Here is a 17650-nt window from a genome sequence, read left to right as displayed (position 1 = left end):
GTCTTTCTTGCCTTCATCCTCGAAAAATCATCCACTAGACGGTCAACATCTCGCTGTCTGACAAGGTCTGACTCTATTGACGTAAGTGACGATGAGCCGAGACGCGTTTGGCAACACGCTACTCCGCAGCGAATTTTTTATTCTGCCTAAAAGGAGCAAATGTCCGCTCACCCTGGCAGTTTGTCACTGGCAAAGATAGAAAAATCCGAAGTGCCACGAAAAAACATTGGGGAACACCGACTGCAGATTAAGCGCCTGCAACGTCTCAAGCAATTTGGTTGGGCACTTCTCACCCTCAGAGTCAGACATGAAAGACTTGAGAATTGGATGAATTCATTGGCAAAGTTCATGTCCAGGTCTGATGGATATGCAGCAGAGAGTGCATTTACCTTTTCCACTATGACTTCACTGTTAGACACCTGATCGGACATAAACATAATTCCAAAGAGACTGGTAAAATTCTTGTAAACATCCAAGCGATGCTCAAGGCATGCCACTAGCTTATCAATGACCACATTCAATGTTTCTATTCGAACTTCTCCCTCCCCTCAAGGGTCACACCTGGCTCTGAGCTCTCATCTGCAAATGTTTTGCGTTTCCTCTTCCGCTGAAGATCGTGCTCAGATGACCGAGAGACGCCTGTCACATTGAAGGCCGCCCTTTCAAAAGCCTCAAACTGGTCTCGCTGTCCCGCCACAAAACCCCTCCACGAAAACAAAAGCTGCGCCGCTACAGAGACGTCAATGTCACTTGTCTGTAGGTGCACGCTTGCGGCGTGGAACCGGTCAAGTACGACGTCCCAGAAATGTGCCATGAACACCATCTCTAAGGTGTCCAATTTAGCACGTAGTCCAGCAGCCTCAATTCGAGTATCTCATTTCTCATTACCATCATTGCACACACCACCGAAGGCCTCTCTACTAGTGTGGGTGTCATTTCTCCACAGTGCCTTGGTTGACTCTGCCCGAGCCACTCCACCAAGTACTGGACAGCGATTTTAATCTCGGTCTGACATCTGTCTTCCGAAAGACTTTCCCCCATCTGTGTGTGGATGAAGAGCAAAATGTGCACAGTGACTGCAACATGTTTAAAAACTCGTCAGCCACTGGGCTACTGCCGTCTAAGGTGTTAACGCCAACTAAGTTGAGTGAATGCGCTGCGCAAGGCACAGACTCTATCAGAGGGTTAATTTTTGTTTTGTTTCAGACGGGCCTGTAGCCCATTGTATTTTCCTCACATGTTGCTTGCATTGTCATATGACTGACCTCTACAGTTTGAGAGGTCTAACCCAAGGCCCTCCACCATCAAAGTCACACAGTCTGCTCAACTTTTACCAGTGGGGCTCTCAATGGGATCAAAGCCCAGGAATCGCTCCACCACATCCCAGCTGCTGTTAACAAACCCGAGTTCGATTCCCAGCTCACTCCTAACACCGGTGGCGATTATCTGAACCGGTCCTGGGCCTCCCCTAGGTCGACTCAGCCTCAAATGAGTACCCGGGGAGACAAAGGCGGTCCGGCGTGGTGCTGGCCACCCACCCCCTCGCGTGCCGTGTCGGCCTTCATAGGTGCCTGTCGCTAACAGCACTTGCCCCAACAGTCTGTTCAGGCTACACGGGGGATCTTTGTCTTTGTCGTCGTGTGGTGGCGGTGTCTCGAGGCAGACCCTGGCAGCAGTGAGCCTTGACGACTGACCATGACCGACCTGCCGATGAGTCCTAATGACGGCAAAGCCGGCTCAGCCACAGATCGTCTGCGTCGTTACCGTGTCTATCTAAATGTGGTTACATTTACAAATCTTGCTCAGTCCGTCTCTCTGGCCTCTCCGTCTATGTGGCTATGAAGAAGAGTCAATGTTTGAAACGTCGCCTATTGTATATATATTTTTGTCTCCCTTAATGACAATGTGTTTAGTAGTTATTTATTGTTTATTTGTGCTTAGAGAATTGTATTGCTCGTCCGTGGAGTTAAACATGAAATCCCTCGTACATTATTTGTACAATTTTAGTGCATTAACATACACTTGGATTCCATACATCACATTAACATACTTCCTGGATTCCATACATCACATTAACACACACCTGGATTCCATACATCACATTAACACACACCTGGATTCCATACATCACATTAACACACACCTGGATTCCATACATCACATTAACATACACCTGGATTCCATACATCACATTAACACACACCTGGATTCCATACATCACATTAACAAACACCTGAATTCCATACATCACATTAACATACACCTGGATTCCATACATCACATTAACACACACCTGGATTCCATACATCACATTAACACACACCTGGATTCCATACATCACATTAACACACACCTGGATTCCTACATCACATTAACACACACCTGGATTCCATACATCACATTAACACACACCTGGATTCCATACATCACATTAACACACACCTGGATTCCACACATCACATTAACACACACCTGGATTCCATACATCACATTAACACACACCTGGATTCCATACATCACATTAACACACACCTGGATTCCATACATCACATTAACACACACCTGGATTCCATACATCACATTAACAAACACCTGGATTCCATACATCACATTAACATACACCTGGATTCCATACATCACATTAACACACACCTGGATTCCATACATCACATTAACACACACCTGGATTCCATACATCACATTAACACACACCTGGATTCCATACATCACATTAACAAACACCTGGATTCCATACATCACATTAACACACACCTGGATTCCATACATCACATTAACACACACCTGGATTCCATACATCACATTAACACACACCTGGATTCCATACATCACATTAACACACACCTGGATTCCATACATGACATTAACATACACCTGGATTCCATACATCACATTAACACACACCTGGATTCCATTCATCACATTAACACACACCTGGATTCCATACATCACATTAACACACACCTGGATTCCATACATCACATTAACATACACCTGGATTCCATACATCACATTAACACACACCTGGATTCCATACATCACATTAACACACACCTGGATTCCATACATCACATTAACACACATCTGGATTCCATACATCACATTAACACACACCTGGATTCCATACATCACATTAACAAACACCTGGATTCCATACATCACATTAACACACACCTGGATTCCATACATCACATTAACACACACCAGGATTCCATACATCACATTAACACACACCTGGATTCCATACATCACATTAACACACACCTGGATTCCATACATCACATTAACATACACCTGGATTCCATACATCACATTAACACACACCTGGATTCCATTCATCACATTAACACACACCTGGATTCCATACATCACATTAGCATACACCTGGATTCCATACATCACATTAACACACACCTAGATTCCATACATCACATTAACACACACCTGGATTCCATACATCACATTAGCATACACCTGGATTCCATACATGACATTAACAGACATTCGAATTCCACACATCACATTGACATGACCGAATACCATAGATCACGTGAACACAGAATCAAATTCCATACATCGCATTAACGGGTACGCCAATGCCATGCATCACATGGACATCCACTCGAATTCAATACACAGCATTAGCATGTTATCTGAATTTTTTTACAAATATTACATAGAAAGGGAGAGAGGGCGTAGAGAGATAGGAGGGTAGAGAGAGAGGGGTGGGGTAAGAAGAAGCAAAGCGTGAAATCTTTCATGTGAAAAGGGGGGCGGGGGGGGGCACATAAAGCAAAGCATTGAAAAGAAACCCCCAAAAAAAACTAAATGATGAACGAAGCAAAGTGCCGACCACACCGATCATCTTCTTGCTTCCTTTGATCGTCAAACAAAAAAAATCCCGTACGATGACACGTCACTGAATTCCACACATCACACACGAACACACGTCATCAGATTCCGTACAATGCATAGGCATGCGGTGGGGTGCACAGAGGGTAAGCCCGCCCCCCCCCCGCGCGCCTTACTCACAGCGACCAAACGTCGGCCGGGGTCCCGTAGGGTTTCTGCGACAGAATCTCGGGGGCCGCATACGCGGGACTGCCGCACTGCGTCAGTAGCAGAGCCCCCTCGCAGGGACCCCCACCGCCACACGTGGCCAGCTCATTGCTCAAGCCGAAGTCTGGGGGGGGTGGGGGGGTCATGAGGGGGCGGAGGGAGGGGAGGAAAGAGGGGGTAGGAGGTTGTAGAGCAATAACATCATCAGCAGTAGTAGCAGCAACATCATCAGCAGCAGCAACATCATCAGCAGTAGTAGCAACATCATCATTAGCAAACTCATCAGCAGTAGCAGCAACATCACCATCAGCAAAATCATCAGCAGTAGTAGCAATATCACCATCATCAGCAGTAGCAGCAACATCACCATCAGCAAAAGCATCATCAGCAGTAGTAGCAATATCATCATTAGCAAACTCATCAGCAGTAACAGCAACATCACCATCAACAAAATCATCAGCAGTAGTAGTAGTAGCAATAACATCATCAGTAACATCATCAGCAGTAGTAGTAACATCATCAGCAGTAGTAGCAACATCATCATTAGCAAACTCATCAGCAGTAGCAGCAACATCACCATCAGCAAAATCATCAGCAGTAGTAGCAATATCAACATCAGCAAAAGCATCATCAGCAGTAGTAGCAATATCATCACCAGTAACATCATCAGTAGTAGTACTGTAGTAGCAATATCATCAGCAAACTCATCAGCAGTCGCAGCAACATCACCATCAGCAAAATCATCAGCAGTAGCAGCAACATCATAAACAGTAGTAGCAACAACATCATCAGCAACATCATCAGCAAGAGCAGCAACATCATTAGCAACATCAGTAGCATTCGAAGCATCGCCTTCGACGTCAACATTGGTCACCCAATGGATAGACCTGGCCGACGGCATAGTAATGTGGAATTTCCAGCACAGGTATAATGCATTGTAAAAATGCGTACCGATTATTTTGATGTTGTCATCTTCATCCAGCAACATGTTTTCAATCTTGAGATCTCTACACACACAAGACAAAGATTCCCCGTATAAACTTAACAGACTGTTAGGGCAAGTGCTGTTAGCGAGCAGCACCTATGAAGGCCGGCACGGCACACGAGGGAGTGGGTGGCCAGCACCACGCCCGGCCGCCTTTTTATCCCCAGTGGCGATGTTTACGGACCGCACCGGGTACTCATTTGAGGCTGAGTCGACCTAGGGGAGGCCCACGACCGATTCAAGTAATCGTCACCGGTGTTGGCTGTGAGCGGGGATCGAACCCGGATCGTCAGGTTCATAGCGCAGCATAGCGCTAACCACTACACCACCGCTCCCCATTAACACAGGGGCTCACACACACTCACTCATTTCAGCTGCAACATCCCCATCAACACACACCTCCCACTCCCCCCCACTCCCAGACTCACCTGTGAAAAGCTCTCACACCCTCCCACCCTTCCACCTCATCACCTGCGCATCACTCACCTACAGCTAACCCCCCCACCCCCCACCTCCTCACTTGTGCAACACTCACCTACAGCCAACCACCCCCACCTCCTCACCTGTGCATCACTCACCTACAGCCAACCCCCCCACCCCTCCACCTCCTCACCTGTGCAACATTCACCTACAGCCAACCCCCCCACCCCCCCACCTCCTCACCTGTGCAACACTCAACTACAGCCAACCCCCCACCCCCCCACCTCCTCACCTGTGCATCACTCACCTACAGCCAACCCCCCCACCACCTCCTCACCTGTACATCACTCACCTACAGCCAACCCGCCACCCCCCACCTCCTCACCTGTGCATCACTCACCTACAGCCAACCCCCCCCACCTCCTCACCTGTGCATCACTCACCTGCAGCCAACCCCCCCCCCCCACCTCCTCACCTGTGCAACACTCACCTACAGCCAACCCCCCACCCCCCACCTCCTCACCTGTGCATCACTCACCTGCAGCCAACCCCCCCCCCCACCTCCTCACCTGTGCATCACTCACCTGCAGCCAACCCCCCCACCCCCCACCTCCTCACCTCCTCACATGTGCATCACTCACCTACAGCCAACCCCCCCCCCACCTCCTCACCTGTGCATCACTCACCTGCAGTCAACCCCCCCCCCCTACCTCCTCACCTGTGCAACACTCACCTACAGCCAACCCCCCACCCCCCACCTCCTCACCTGTGCATCACTCACCTGCAGCCAACCCCCCCCCCCACCTCCTCACCTGTGCAACACTCACCAACCCCCAATCCCCTCCCCCCCCATCCTACCCACCTCCTCACCTGTGCACCACTCACCAACCCCCAATCCCCTCCCCCCCACCTCCTCACCTGTACATCACTCACCAACCCCCAATCCCCCCCCACCCCCCCCCCCACCTACTCACCTGTGCATCACTCACCTACAGCCAACTCCCCCCCACCCTACCCACCTACTCACCTGTGCACCACTCACCAACCCCCAATCCCCCCCCACCCTACCCACCTCCTCACCTGTGCACCACTCACCAACCCACCCCCCCACCCCCCCCACCTACTCATCTGTGCACCACTCACCAACCCCCCCCCCCACCCCCCCACCTCCTCACCTGTGCACCACTCACCAACCCCCCCCACCACCCCCCACCTCCTCACCTGTGCATCACTCACCAACCACCAACCCCCTACCCCCCCCTCCTCACCTGTGCATCACTCACCTACAGCCAACCACCCCCACCCACCTCCTCACCTGTGCATTACTCACCAACCCCCAACCCACACTTCCTCACCTGTGCAACAGTCACCTACAGCCAACCCCCCCACCCCCCCACCTCCTCACCTGTGCAACACTCACCTACAGCCAACCCCCCCCCACCTCCTCACCTGTGCATCACTCACCTACAGCCAACCCCCCCACCTCCTCACCTGTGCAACATTCACCTACAGCCAACCCCCCCACCCCCCCCACCTCCTCACCTGTGCAACACTCACCTACAGCCAACCCCCCACCCCCCACCTCCTCACCTGTGCATCACTCACCTACAGCCAACCCCCCCACCACCCCCTCACCTGTGCATCACTCACCTACAGCCAACCCCCCACCCCCCACCTCCTCACCTGTGCATCACTCACCTCCAGCCAACCCCCCCCCCACCTCCTCACCTGTGCAACACTCACCTACAGCCAACCCCCCACCCCCCACCTCCTCACCTGTGCATCACTCACCTGCAGCCAACCCCCCCCCCCACCTCCTCACCTGTGCATCACTCACCTGCAGCCAACCCCCCACCCCCCACCTCCTCACCTGTGCATCACTCACCTACAGCCAACCCCCCCCCCACCTCCTCACCTGTGCATCACTCACCTGCAGTCAACCCCCCCCCACCTCCTCACCTGTGCAACACTCACCTACAGCCAACCCCCCACCCCCCACCTCCTCACCTGTGCATCACTCACCTGCAGCCAACCCCCCCCCCCCACCTCCTCACCTGTGCAACACTCACCAACCCTCAATCCCCTCCCCCCCCATCCTACCCACCTCCTCACATGTGCATCACTCACCAACCACCAACCCGCCACCCCCCCCCTCCTCACCTGTGCATCACTCACCTACAGCCAACCCCCCCCACCCACCTACTCACCTGTGCAACACTCACCAACCCCCCCCACCCTACCCACCCGTGCACCACTCACCAACCCCCAATCCCCCACCTACTCACCTGTGCACCACTCACCAACCCCCAATCCCCCACCCCCACCTCCTCGCCTGTGCAACACTCACCTACAGCCAACCCCCCCACCCTTCCACCTCCTCACCTGTGCAACACTCACCTACAGCCAACCCCCCCACCCCCCCACCTCCTCACCTCTGCAACATTCATCTACAGCCAACCCCCCCACCCCCCCACCTCCTCACCTCTGCAACACTCACCTACAGCCAACCCCCCCCCCCACCTCCTCACCTGTGCATCACTCACCAACCCACCCCCCCACCCCCCCCACCTCCTCACCTCTGCAACACTCACCTGCAGCCAACCCCCCCCCTCACCTCCTCACCTGTGCAACACTCACCAACCCCCAATCCCCTCCCCCCCCCCATCCTACCCACCTCCTCACCTGTGCACCACTCACCAACCCCCAATCCCCTCCCCCCCACCTCCTCACCTGTACATCACTCACCAACCCCCAATCCCCCCCCCCCCACCTACTCACCTGTGCATCACTCACCTACAGCCAACTCCCCCCCACCCTACCCACCAACTCACCTGTGCACCACTCACCAACCCACCCCCCCACCTACTCACCTGTGCACCACTCACCAACCCCCCCCACCCCCCCACCTCCTCACCTGTGCACCACTCACCAACCCCCCACCCCCCCACCTACTCACATGTGCACCACTCACCAACCGCCCACCAGCCCCCACCTCCTCACCTGTGCATCACTCACCAACCACCAACCCCCCACCCCCCCCTCCTCACCTGTGCATCACTCACCTACAGCCAACCCCCCCACCCACCTACTCACCTGTGCAACACTCACCAACCCCCCCACCCTACCCACCCGTGCACCACTCACCCCACCCCCCACCCCCCCACCTCCTCACCTGTGCACCACTCACCCCCCCACCCCCCCCACCTCCTCACCTGTGCACCACGCCGCGCGCGTGCAGGTGCGCAGCCGCGGCGAGCAGCTGCCGCGCGTAGCCGCGTGCGCGCGGCTCCCCGAGGGCGCCGCCGGCTCGACCCGCGAGCCGCGAGCCGAGGTCCCCTCGGGCGCACAGCTCGAGCACGAGGTAGAGGGCCCCGGGGCTGTCGAGGGCGTGCAGGAGGCGGCAAAGGCCCACGTGGGCCCCAGCGCGACGCTGCACCGCCGCCTCGCGTCGCACGGCGCGGGACAGGTACGGGTCGCCCCGCACCCGCGCCTTATCCAGCACCTTGATGGCCACCTGCGGTGGTGGTGGTGGTGGTGGTGGTTGTTGTCGCTTAGTCTCTCATTCGCTTGTCCAGTCACTTAGTCGCTCGTCTAGTCACTCACTCACTCAGTCACTCGTCCAGTCACTCAGTTACTCACTCACTCGTCCACTCACTCACCCAGTCACTCACTCAGTCACTCACTCACTCACTCGTCCACTCACTCACCCAGTCACTCACTCAGTCACTCAGTCGCTCGTCCAATCACCCAGTCACTCACTCACTCATCCACTCACTCACCCAGTCACTCACTCAGTCATTCAGTCACTCACTCACTCACTCGTCCAGTCACTCACTCACTCACTCACTCGTCCAGTCACTCACTCACTCGTCCACTCACCCAGTCACTTACTCACTCGTCCACTCACTCAGTCACTCAGTCGCTCGTCCAATCACCCACTCACTCACTCACTCACTCAGTCACTCACTCAGTCACTCAGTCACTCACTCACTCGTCCACTCACTCACTCAGTCACTCACTCACTCGTCCACTCACTCACTTACTCAGTCACTCACTCACTCAGTCACTTAGTCACTCACTCGTCTACTCACTCACTCGTCCAGTCACCCAGTCAGTGATCCAGTAATCCAACTCAATTATTCACCAAACCACTCACTCGTTAACTCACTCACCCACTCACCACCCCACTCACTCTCTCTCTCTCTCCAATATAGTCCTCACCCAGCCACCCACTCACCCATCTACCCACGCAGCCACTCAGCCACCCAACACAGGGGCGGTTTCTTCATTAGGGCGATTGGGCGACGCACCACCAATGTCATTCAACCACAGAGTCACGCTAGCCGTCACTGTGCCTCTGGATATAGTCCAATCAGCGTCATGCCCCGTTCTGTGGAGTACCGCCTCTTTTTGGGCGATTTCCCTCCGGCTGAGAATCGCCCCGAGTGGTCCCATAGACTTACATTCAAAGATGTTTTTTTTCGAACGGGGGGCGCTGCAATGCATTCTCTATGGCTTTCGGGGGGGCTCGCACTAACGTGCTTACGTCATCATACGTAAGCACGTTGCATCCAACAATATAATTTGTCGCCACCTAGTGGAATCTTTAATAAAAGAAACTTGAGTGGATTGTATTAATAGTGAGTATAGAAACAAACAAGATGTATTGTAAGAGTCACTTTATTTTTCATTAATATTAAAGAAGTGAAGTTGCCTTTACATGCTTAAGCTGTTAATTTATCCTTTGCATGGGTGGACCTTATCCTTATAAATCATCCAGACATTTGCCCCCCCCTGAGAGATTTTGCAGGAGCCGCCACTGCACCCAACTAATCCACTCGTTCACGCCCTCTCACTCACCCAGCCACTCGCCCGCCCCCTCCACTCACCCAGCCACTCGCCCGCCCCCTCCACTCACCTTCTCGCCTGTGGGGCAGTGGATAGCCTCCCTCACCTTGGCGAATGCTCCCTCCCCCAGCACCCTGCCCAGGATGTACTGCCCCACGCGCTTCGTGTGCGAGTACAGATGAGGAGAAGGGGCACCAGCAGCTGTAGTAGCAGCAGCAGCTGTAGTAGCAGCAGCAGTAGTAGCAGCTGTAGTAGCAGCAGCGGTAGTTCCAGCAGCGGTAGTAGCAGAAGCAGCTGCCGGGGCAGCAGCAGCTGCCGTCCTCAGAGCTTCAGGCATGAGTTGGATTCCTGTCACCATCATAATCTTATCTTAACGGGATTGATATTGCGTCTTAACCAAGGCGCTGCATAAAGAATTCACAACAGCAGCAACAGCTGCAACAGCAGCAGAAGCAGCAATCCGCGTGTGGGTGAATGTGACGGTGGAGATGGGGTGAATGATTTAGACGAGAGGAAGCAATGGGGGGCGAATCTGTGATGATGATGGAGGCGATTGAGTGATAGGCATGCAATGATAACAATTCGTATTCTGATTGTAAAAGATGAATGGATTGAATGGGGTTAATGAGTGACAGGCTTGCAATTATAATAATTATGATAGTAAATTATGAATGGATTGAATGAATGGGGTTAATGGGTAATAATTCTAGATTTGAAGCTTTCGTGACTGCAAGGATTCATATTCTTAGGTTTTTTCGGTAAAGTCACGTAGGTAAAAAATTAAAATTAGAATTAATAAAGGTAAAATAAAAATAAAATAATATAATATATTTTATTTTTATTTTATTAATTTTAATTTTAATTTTTTACCTACGTGACTTTACAGAAAAAACCTAAGAATAGTAATGGGTAATAGGCATGCGATGATAATTCATTATTATTATTATTCTCAGTAAATTAGGAATGGATTGAAAGAATGGGGTTAACGAATTATAGTTATGCAATGATAATAATTATACTGACAGTGGGTGTAGAGTGGAACCCCTCCTAACGACCACCTCTGTTAGCGACGAATCTAACACGCAGGCTGTCGCGAGCATTGCGCGAGTAACCGATAAACTTGCCAGATGTTTGGAGAAAAAAGACCAAAACATCCGAGTCAGATTTGGCACGGTACATAAAATACAGAAATTAATATCTGCTACAAGAGATGTGTTAACGAAGCTGTCAACGGAAGGTGTGCACCGGATTAATTGCACATGTGGCAAATGCTGTGTTGGGCAGACAGGACGAATGATCAGCACGAGACTAAAAGAACATCAGAGAAATATTAAATTCTCCCAAATACAACTGTCAGCAGTAGCAGAACACGCGTGCCAACGCAAGACACTCAATTGATTTTGATAATGTTGAAGTTCCGTGCAAAAACGAGTTACGACTGGCCAAGACTCATTAAAGAATCTATGGAAATTGAGTGAAATATTTTTTTTTAACCGTGCGGATAGTTTCAGACTTAGTGCTGCTTGGAAGCGAATAATCAAATTTTTGTTTTAAATGCATGCCTGTAAAGGCCACCATACTGCAATGGGAATTACCGTTGAACAGACAATGTAACAGGTACTGCCAATGGCGGAGCCAGGATTTTCAGGTAGAGGAGTTGTTAGTAAGTAAGGAGTTGTCCCTTGCTTTTGATTCAACGCGTGTGCGGCGATGGTGCGGCCATTGATCGAGGGTCGAATTCGAACCGCGTTGTGTGATCGGCATCGCGCTCGCTGAAGGTGAATGCCTTCAGGGAAGTCGTGTACTGTATACGCAACTGCGCACAATCTGTGAGTCACTTATAACTGCTTTGCCGTTACTTATTGCCAATTATGGACTCAGACTATTGTCCTATCATCTCATAGAGTCCCTGGCACGTAAGCATATGCCACAGAGTGGCAGTGGGAGTTGCAAAATGCCGATGTATTACTAATAAACCCCAATGATCCGATCGAAATTAGGGATTTCGAAATTAGGGATTTCGATCGGATCATTGGGGGGGGGGAGGGGGGGCACGTGCCACCCCACACAAAATCGACAGGCGGTTACAAGAACAGCGTGCTTGCATAATGCGCATGCATAATGAACGTTGATTGCCATATAAATAACCCAAACGGCAATGGATACCCACAGTTATTTAGACTCATTCGCTACCACCCCCTCTCACGTCGCTCAAGGGCTCACAAGTGACGTCATCACATCTACCCCTCTACTTATGGAACGAAACAGGAGGAATTATCTACAAATCGCCTGATGAAGCTGGTCGCAATTACTGGCGAAACGTCGGATTCAGATTGTAAATGTTGTGGCTTGGCTCTCCAACACACCGGTGATGCTGTACTAGTATACTGCACTATATACTACACTATACACTGCACTATACACTGCACTATATACTGCACTATACACTACACTACTATACACTACACTATACACTAGTGCTGTACTAGTACACTACACTATACACTACCATACACTACACTATACACTACACTATACCCTAAACTATACACTACTATACACTACACTACTATACACTACACAATACACTACACTATACACTACACAACTATACACTACACTATACACTACACACTAGTGCTGTACGAGTGACGAATTGGCCACGTTCTGTTTACGTGACAACCCTTACTAGTTGGCTGTGTCGGTTGGTGGCGGGTTTAAGGACGCATTTATATATTTATGCGATCTAACCCAAAATAACGATGTTATGGACTAATTGCCTAACACCGGGCCTCTATAGGGCCCAATGTGTAGTGTATAGTAGTGTATAGTAGTGTAGTGTATAGTAGTGTATAGTAGTGTAGTGTATAGTAGTGTAGTGTGTAGTGTATAGTAGTGTAGTGTATAGTAGTGTAGTCTATAGTGTAGTGTATAGCAGTGTAGCGTGTAGTAGTGTAGTGTATAGTAGTGTAGTGTATAGTAGTGTAGTGTATAGTAGTGTAGTATAAATTGTAGTGTATAGTAATGTAGTGTATAGTGTAGTGTATAGTACTGTAGTGTATAGTAGTGTAGTGTATAGTAGTGTAGTGTATAGTGTAGTGTATAGTAGTGTAGTGTATAGTAGTGTAGTGTATAGTAATGTAGTGTATAGTGTAGTGTATAGTACTGTAGTGTATAGTAATGTAGTGTATAGTGTAGTGTATAGTAGTGTAGTATAAAGTAATGTTATGTATAGTGTAGTGTATAGTACTGTAGTGTATAGTGTAGTGTATAGTAGTGTAGTATATAGCAGTGCAGTGTACCTGGTGCGATGTGTAAAAAACATCGCCACTAGGGAGACAAAGGCGGCCGGGGGTGGGGTTGCCCACCCCCCCCCTCCCTCTCGTGTTCCAGTGGCGGCCTTCACAGGCGCTGCTACTCGCTAACAGCACTTGCCCCAACAGTCTGTTACAGGCTACACGGGGGAACTTTGTCTTTGTTTAGGTGCGAATGGCTAACAGCACTTGCCCCAACAGTCTGTTACAGGCTACACGGGGGATCTTTGTCTTTGTTTAGGTGCGAATGGCTAACAGCACTTGCCCCAACAGTCTGTTACAGGCTACACGGGGGAACTTTGTCTTTGTTTAGGTGCGAATTGCTAACAGCACTTGCCCCAACAGTATGTTACAGGCTACACGGGGGAACTTTGTCTTTGTTTAGGTGCGAATTGCTAACAGCACTTGCCCCAACAGTCTGTTACAGGCTACACGGGGGAACTTTGTCTTTGTTTAGGTGCGAATGGCTAACAGCACTTGCCCCAACAGTCTGTTACAGGCTACACGGGGGATCTTTGTGTAGTGAGCAGTGGCGCTGTGGTTAGCGCACTGGGTTCACAAAAAAACGACCCCACGATCTCCATTCACGGCCAACATCAGTGACGAATACGTCATCCTGCCCCACTAAATCGTGTAAACATCGCCACTGGGGAGACAAAGGCGGCCGGGCGTGGTGCTGACCACCCACCCCCTCGTGTGCCACAGTACCGGCCTTCATGCTACTCGCTAACAGCACTTGCCCCAACAGTCTGTTACAGGCTACAAAGGGAGGGGGGGGGGGGTCTTCGTCTTTGGTGTGTGCGTACCTGTTCAGAGCTCACCTGTTCAGGGCTCACCTGTGGACGGTGCACCTCACCTGCCCGGAGCTGCTCAGCCAGTGCCGCTCTCCACGGCTCGAGTCTCCCACTCCCGTCTTCATCACAAACTCAGAGCCATCCCCAGGGCTTTAGAAATCCGCGGAAGTTCCCTTCGCGTTCTCCCGTAAAACTATACCGTGTGTGTCTGTGCGTGTCTGTGTGTGTCTGTGGGTATGTGTCTGTGTGTGTGTCTATCTGTGTGCGTGTCTGTGTGTGTGTGTCTGTGTGTGTGTCTGTGTGTGTGTCTGTGTGTGTGTCTGTGTGTCTGGCTGTGTGCGTGTCTCTGTGTGTGTGTCTGTGTGTGTCTCTGTGTGTGTGTCTGTGTGTGTCTGTGTGTGTGTCTGTGTGGGGAGCGATAATGTCGCGGTTAGCGCACTGCGCTCAGAACCTGGCGACCCGGGTTCGATACCTGCTCACGGCCAACACCAGTGACGATTATCTGAACCGTTCCCGGGCCTCCCCTAGGTCGACGCAGCCTCAAATGAGTACCTGGTGCGGTGTGCAAACATCGCCACTGGGAGACAAAGGCGGCCGGGCGTGGTGCTGGCCACCCACCCCCTCGTGTGCAGTGCCAGCCTTCATAGGTGCTCGCTAACAGCACTTGCCCCAACAGTCTGTTAAGTCTACAAGGGGATCTTTGTCGTTTGTGTCTGTGTGTGTACAAGGTTGTGCAGTTGGTGAGCACCTATGAGGCTATAGGGGGACCTTTGTCTTTGTGTACGTGGTGCTGGCCACCCCACCCCCTCGTGTGCCGCTCCGGCCTTCGTGGGTTGCTGCTCGCTAACAGCACTTGCCCCAACAGTCTGTTAAGGCTACACGGGGGATCTTTGTGTAGTGAGCGGTGGCGCAGTGGTTAGCGCACTGGGTTTCAAAATCGTCCACACCGTCTCCATTCACGGCCAACATCAGTGACGAATGCCTCATCATCCCCCACTAAATCGTGTAATCATCGCCACTGGGGAGACAAAGGCGGCCGGGCGTGGTGGTGGTGGTGGTGCTACTCGCTAACAGCACTTGCCCCAGCAGTCTGCTGAAAGGCTACACAGGTGGAGGGTCGCGTAGATCTTCGTCTTTGTCGTGTAGAGACCTCAAGATTGAAACGATGCTTGGCCCGGATGAAGATGACAACATCAAAATAATCGGTGCGTCTCTTTTTGAAATGCAAGTTCACTCTCCACGTTCACTCTCCACGTGCCCCCCCCCACGAGCAGTTTCCGCGGATTTCTACTCGCCATGCATTATTGAGCTTGGTGGTGGTTGACTGCGATGCTGCTGTGGGTAACGGTGTCACTTGTAACACGAGTCCCGCACGCCAGCAGTGCCAGTGGGTGGGGGTGGTGGGGGTGGTGGTGGGGGTGGTGGTGGGGGTGGTGGTGGTGGTGATGTCGTTACGCTACTAAACTAAAAAGTTTTTTTCGTGTTGAATTTTGGCAGGTCAAGGGCCTCGCTTGAGCCACGTAGCTCTCATTCGGGAGCGACCCTGGCCATCACAAATGAAGTGGGCTCATAATCGTCGTCATCGTCATCATCATCATTAGCGTCGTTGTGTGGGAATGTTATAGTAGCAGCCAAACACTATCAAGAGATGTTGTTTCTCATTGTGGAGGGGGAAAAAATGCACGTGAACATGCAGAGAGAGAGACACGCAGACTCCAAATATACAGCAGCAGGCGTCAGGGTCGGGATCGAACCCACGACCTCCTGCATACCAGACGAGGTAGTTAACATCTCCTAGCCACCGTGATGATGATGAGAGAGAGAGAGACACGCAAACTCCAAATATACAGCAGCAGGCGTCAGGGTCGGGATCGAACCCACGGCCTCCTGTATACCAGGCGAGGTAGTAATCATCGCCACTGGGGAGACAAAGGCGGCCGGGCGTGGTGTTGGCCACCCACCGCCTCGTGTGTCAATGCCAGTCTGAGTTGGTGTTGGCCAACAGTACTTTCCCCAAGAGTCTGTTCAGGCTATACGGGGGGAGGGGATCTTTGTCATAGATGGTAATAGTGGTGGTGTTCATGGTGGTGGTGAGAAGTCATGTGGTTTGTGTCGATGGTGTGGCACGTTTACCGAAACGTCGGACACTGCGCGCCGAACACACGCTGAGAGCTGCACCTGCACAAATTCCAAGATAGAGGTAAAGATACCCCGTATAGCCCCTAACACGCGGTTGGGGCAAGTGCGCCTGTGAAGGCCGGCACTGTGGCACACGAGGGCCAACACCACGCCCGGCCGCCTTTCTCTCCCCAGTGGCGATGATTACTACACACCGCACCAGGTACTCATTTGAGGCCGAGTCGACCTAGGGGAGGCCCAGGACCGGTTCAGATAATCGTCACCGGTGTTGGCCGTGAGCGGGAATCGAACTCGGGTGGCCGGGTGTCGTCGCACAAGGCGCTAACCGCTGCACCACCGCTCTCCACACAAACCGCACTCACACAATCACGCACTTACACATTCACTCACTCACACCCACACACTCACGCACTCACATTCACTCACTCACGCACACACCCACGCACTCATGCACACTCACATTCACTCACGCGCACCCACATTCACTCACGCACACCCACACACTCACGCACTCACACATTCACTCACCTCACGCACACCCACACACACTAATTCATTTACACTCACACACTCAACCATACTCACCCACGCACTCACACACACTCACGCGCACACGCACTGACACACTCACACACTTACCCGCACTCACCCTTATTAAGGCACAACAACCGCTATTTGTCACTAAGTGGCGGTGATGTCACCATGGCGCTTGTGCCAGGCTCGGTGCATGTTGAGGCCATGTGAAGTGTCGAACGCCCGCTGGCAGGTCACGGGGCAGACCCAGGTGCCACGGGTCGACTGACTGAGATGACCGAGATGACTGGCTGATGCACCACCTGTGCCCCCTACTGTACCAACTTGCTGTGCTTTAGCCACCAGGCGCTCCGCTCGTTGTGAGCATCGCTCCTCCGCCCTCCGTTGTTGTTGGAAGGCGACTGCCTCCAACTGCCCATTAGCGTCCTTCACGAGCCTCCTTCCCACAGAGGCCGATCTTGACACCGCTGGTACCAGTCATCGGCAAGTCCACTCAGCTCCACGTCCTCCTGTATCACATCACTCCGTCTCTTCTCCAG

The 17650-nt window shown here is 51.8% G+C and overlaps 1 protein-coding gene across 1 annotated transcript in view; it reads right to left on the bottom strand.

Annotated features, from left to right (window-relative positions):
• Positions 1-14580, bottom strand: part of HUNK (hormonally up-regulated Neu-associated kinase) — a 34131-nt gene extending 19551 nt beyond the window's left edge. The window contains exons 1-5 of the mRNA XM_078880475.1: positions 14571-14580; positions 10401-10531; positions 8695-8996; positions 5029-5084; positions 4051-4201 (exon numbers count right to left, since the gene is read on the bottom strand). Of these exons, the coding sequence (XP_078736601.1) occupies positions 4051-4201; positions 5029-5084; positions 8695-8996; positions 10401-10531; positions 14571-14580 (650 nt within the window). The remainder of the gene's footprint in view (positions 1-4050; positions 4202-5028; positions 5085-8694; positions 8997-10400; positions 10532-14570) is intronic.
• Between the last annotated feature and the right edge of the window lie 3070 nt (positions 14581-17650).

This window comes from Lampetra fluviatilis, chromosome 57 (genome assembly GCF_964198595.1).
Source record: "Lampetra fluviatilis chromosome 57, kcLamFluv1.1, whole genome shotgun sequence".
Taxonomy (NCBI): Eukaryota; Metazoa; Chordata; class Hyperoartia; order Petromyzontiformes; family Petromyzontidae; genus Lampetra; species Lampetra fluviatilis.
The sequence above is the reverse complement of the archived record's forward strand: the minus strand, read 5'-3'. Positions and strand labels throughout refer to the sequence as shown.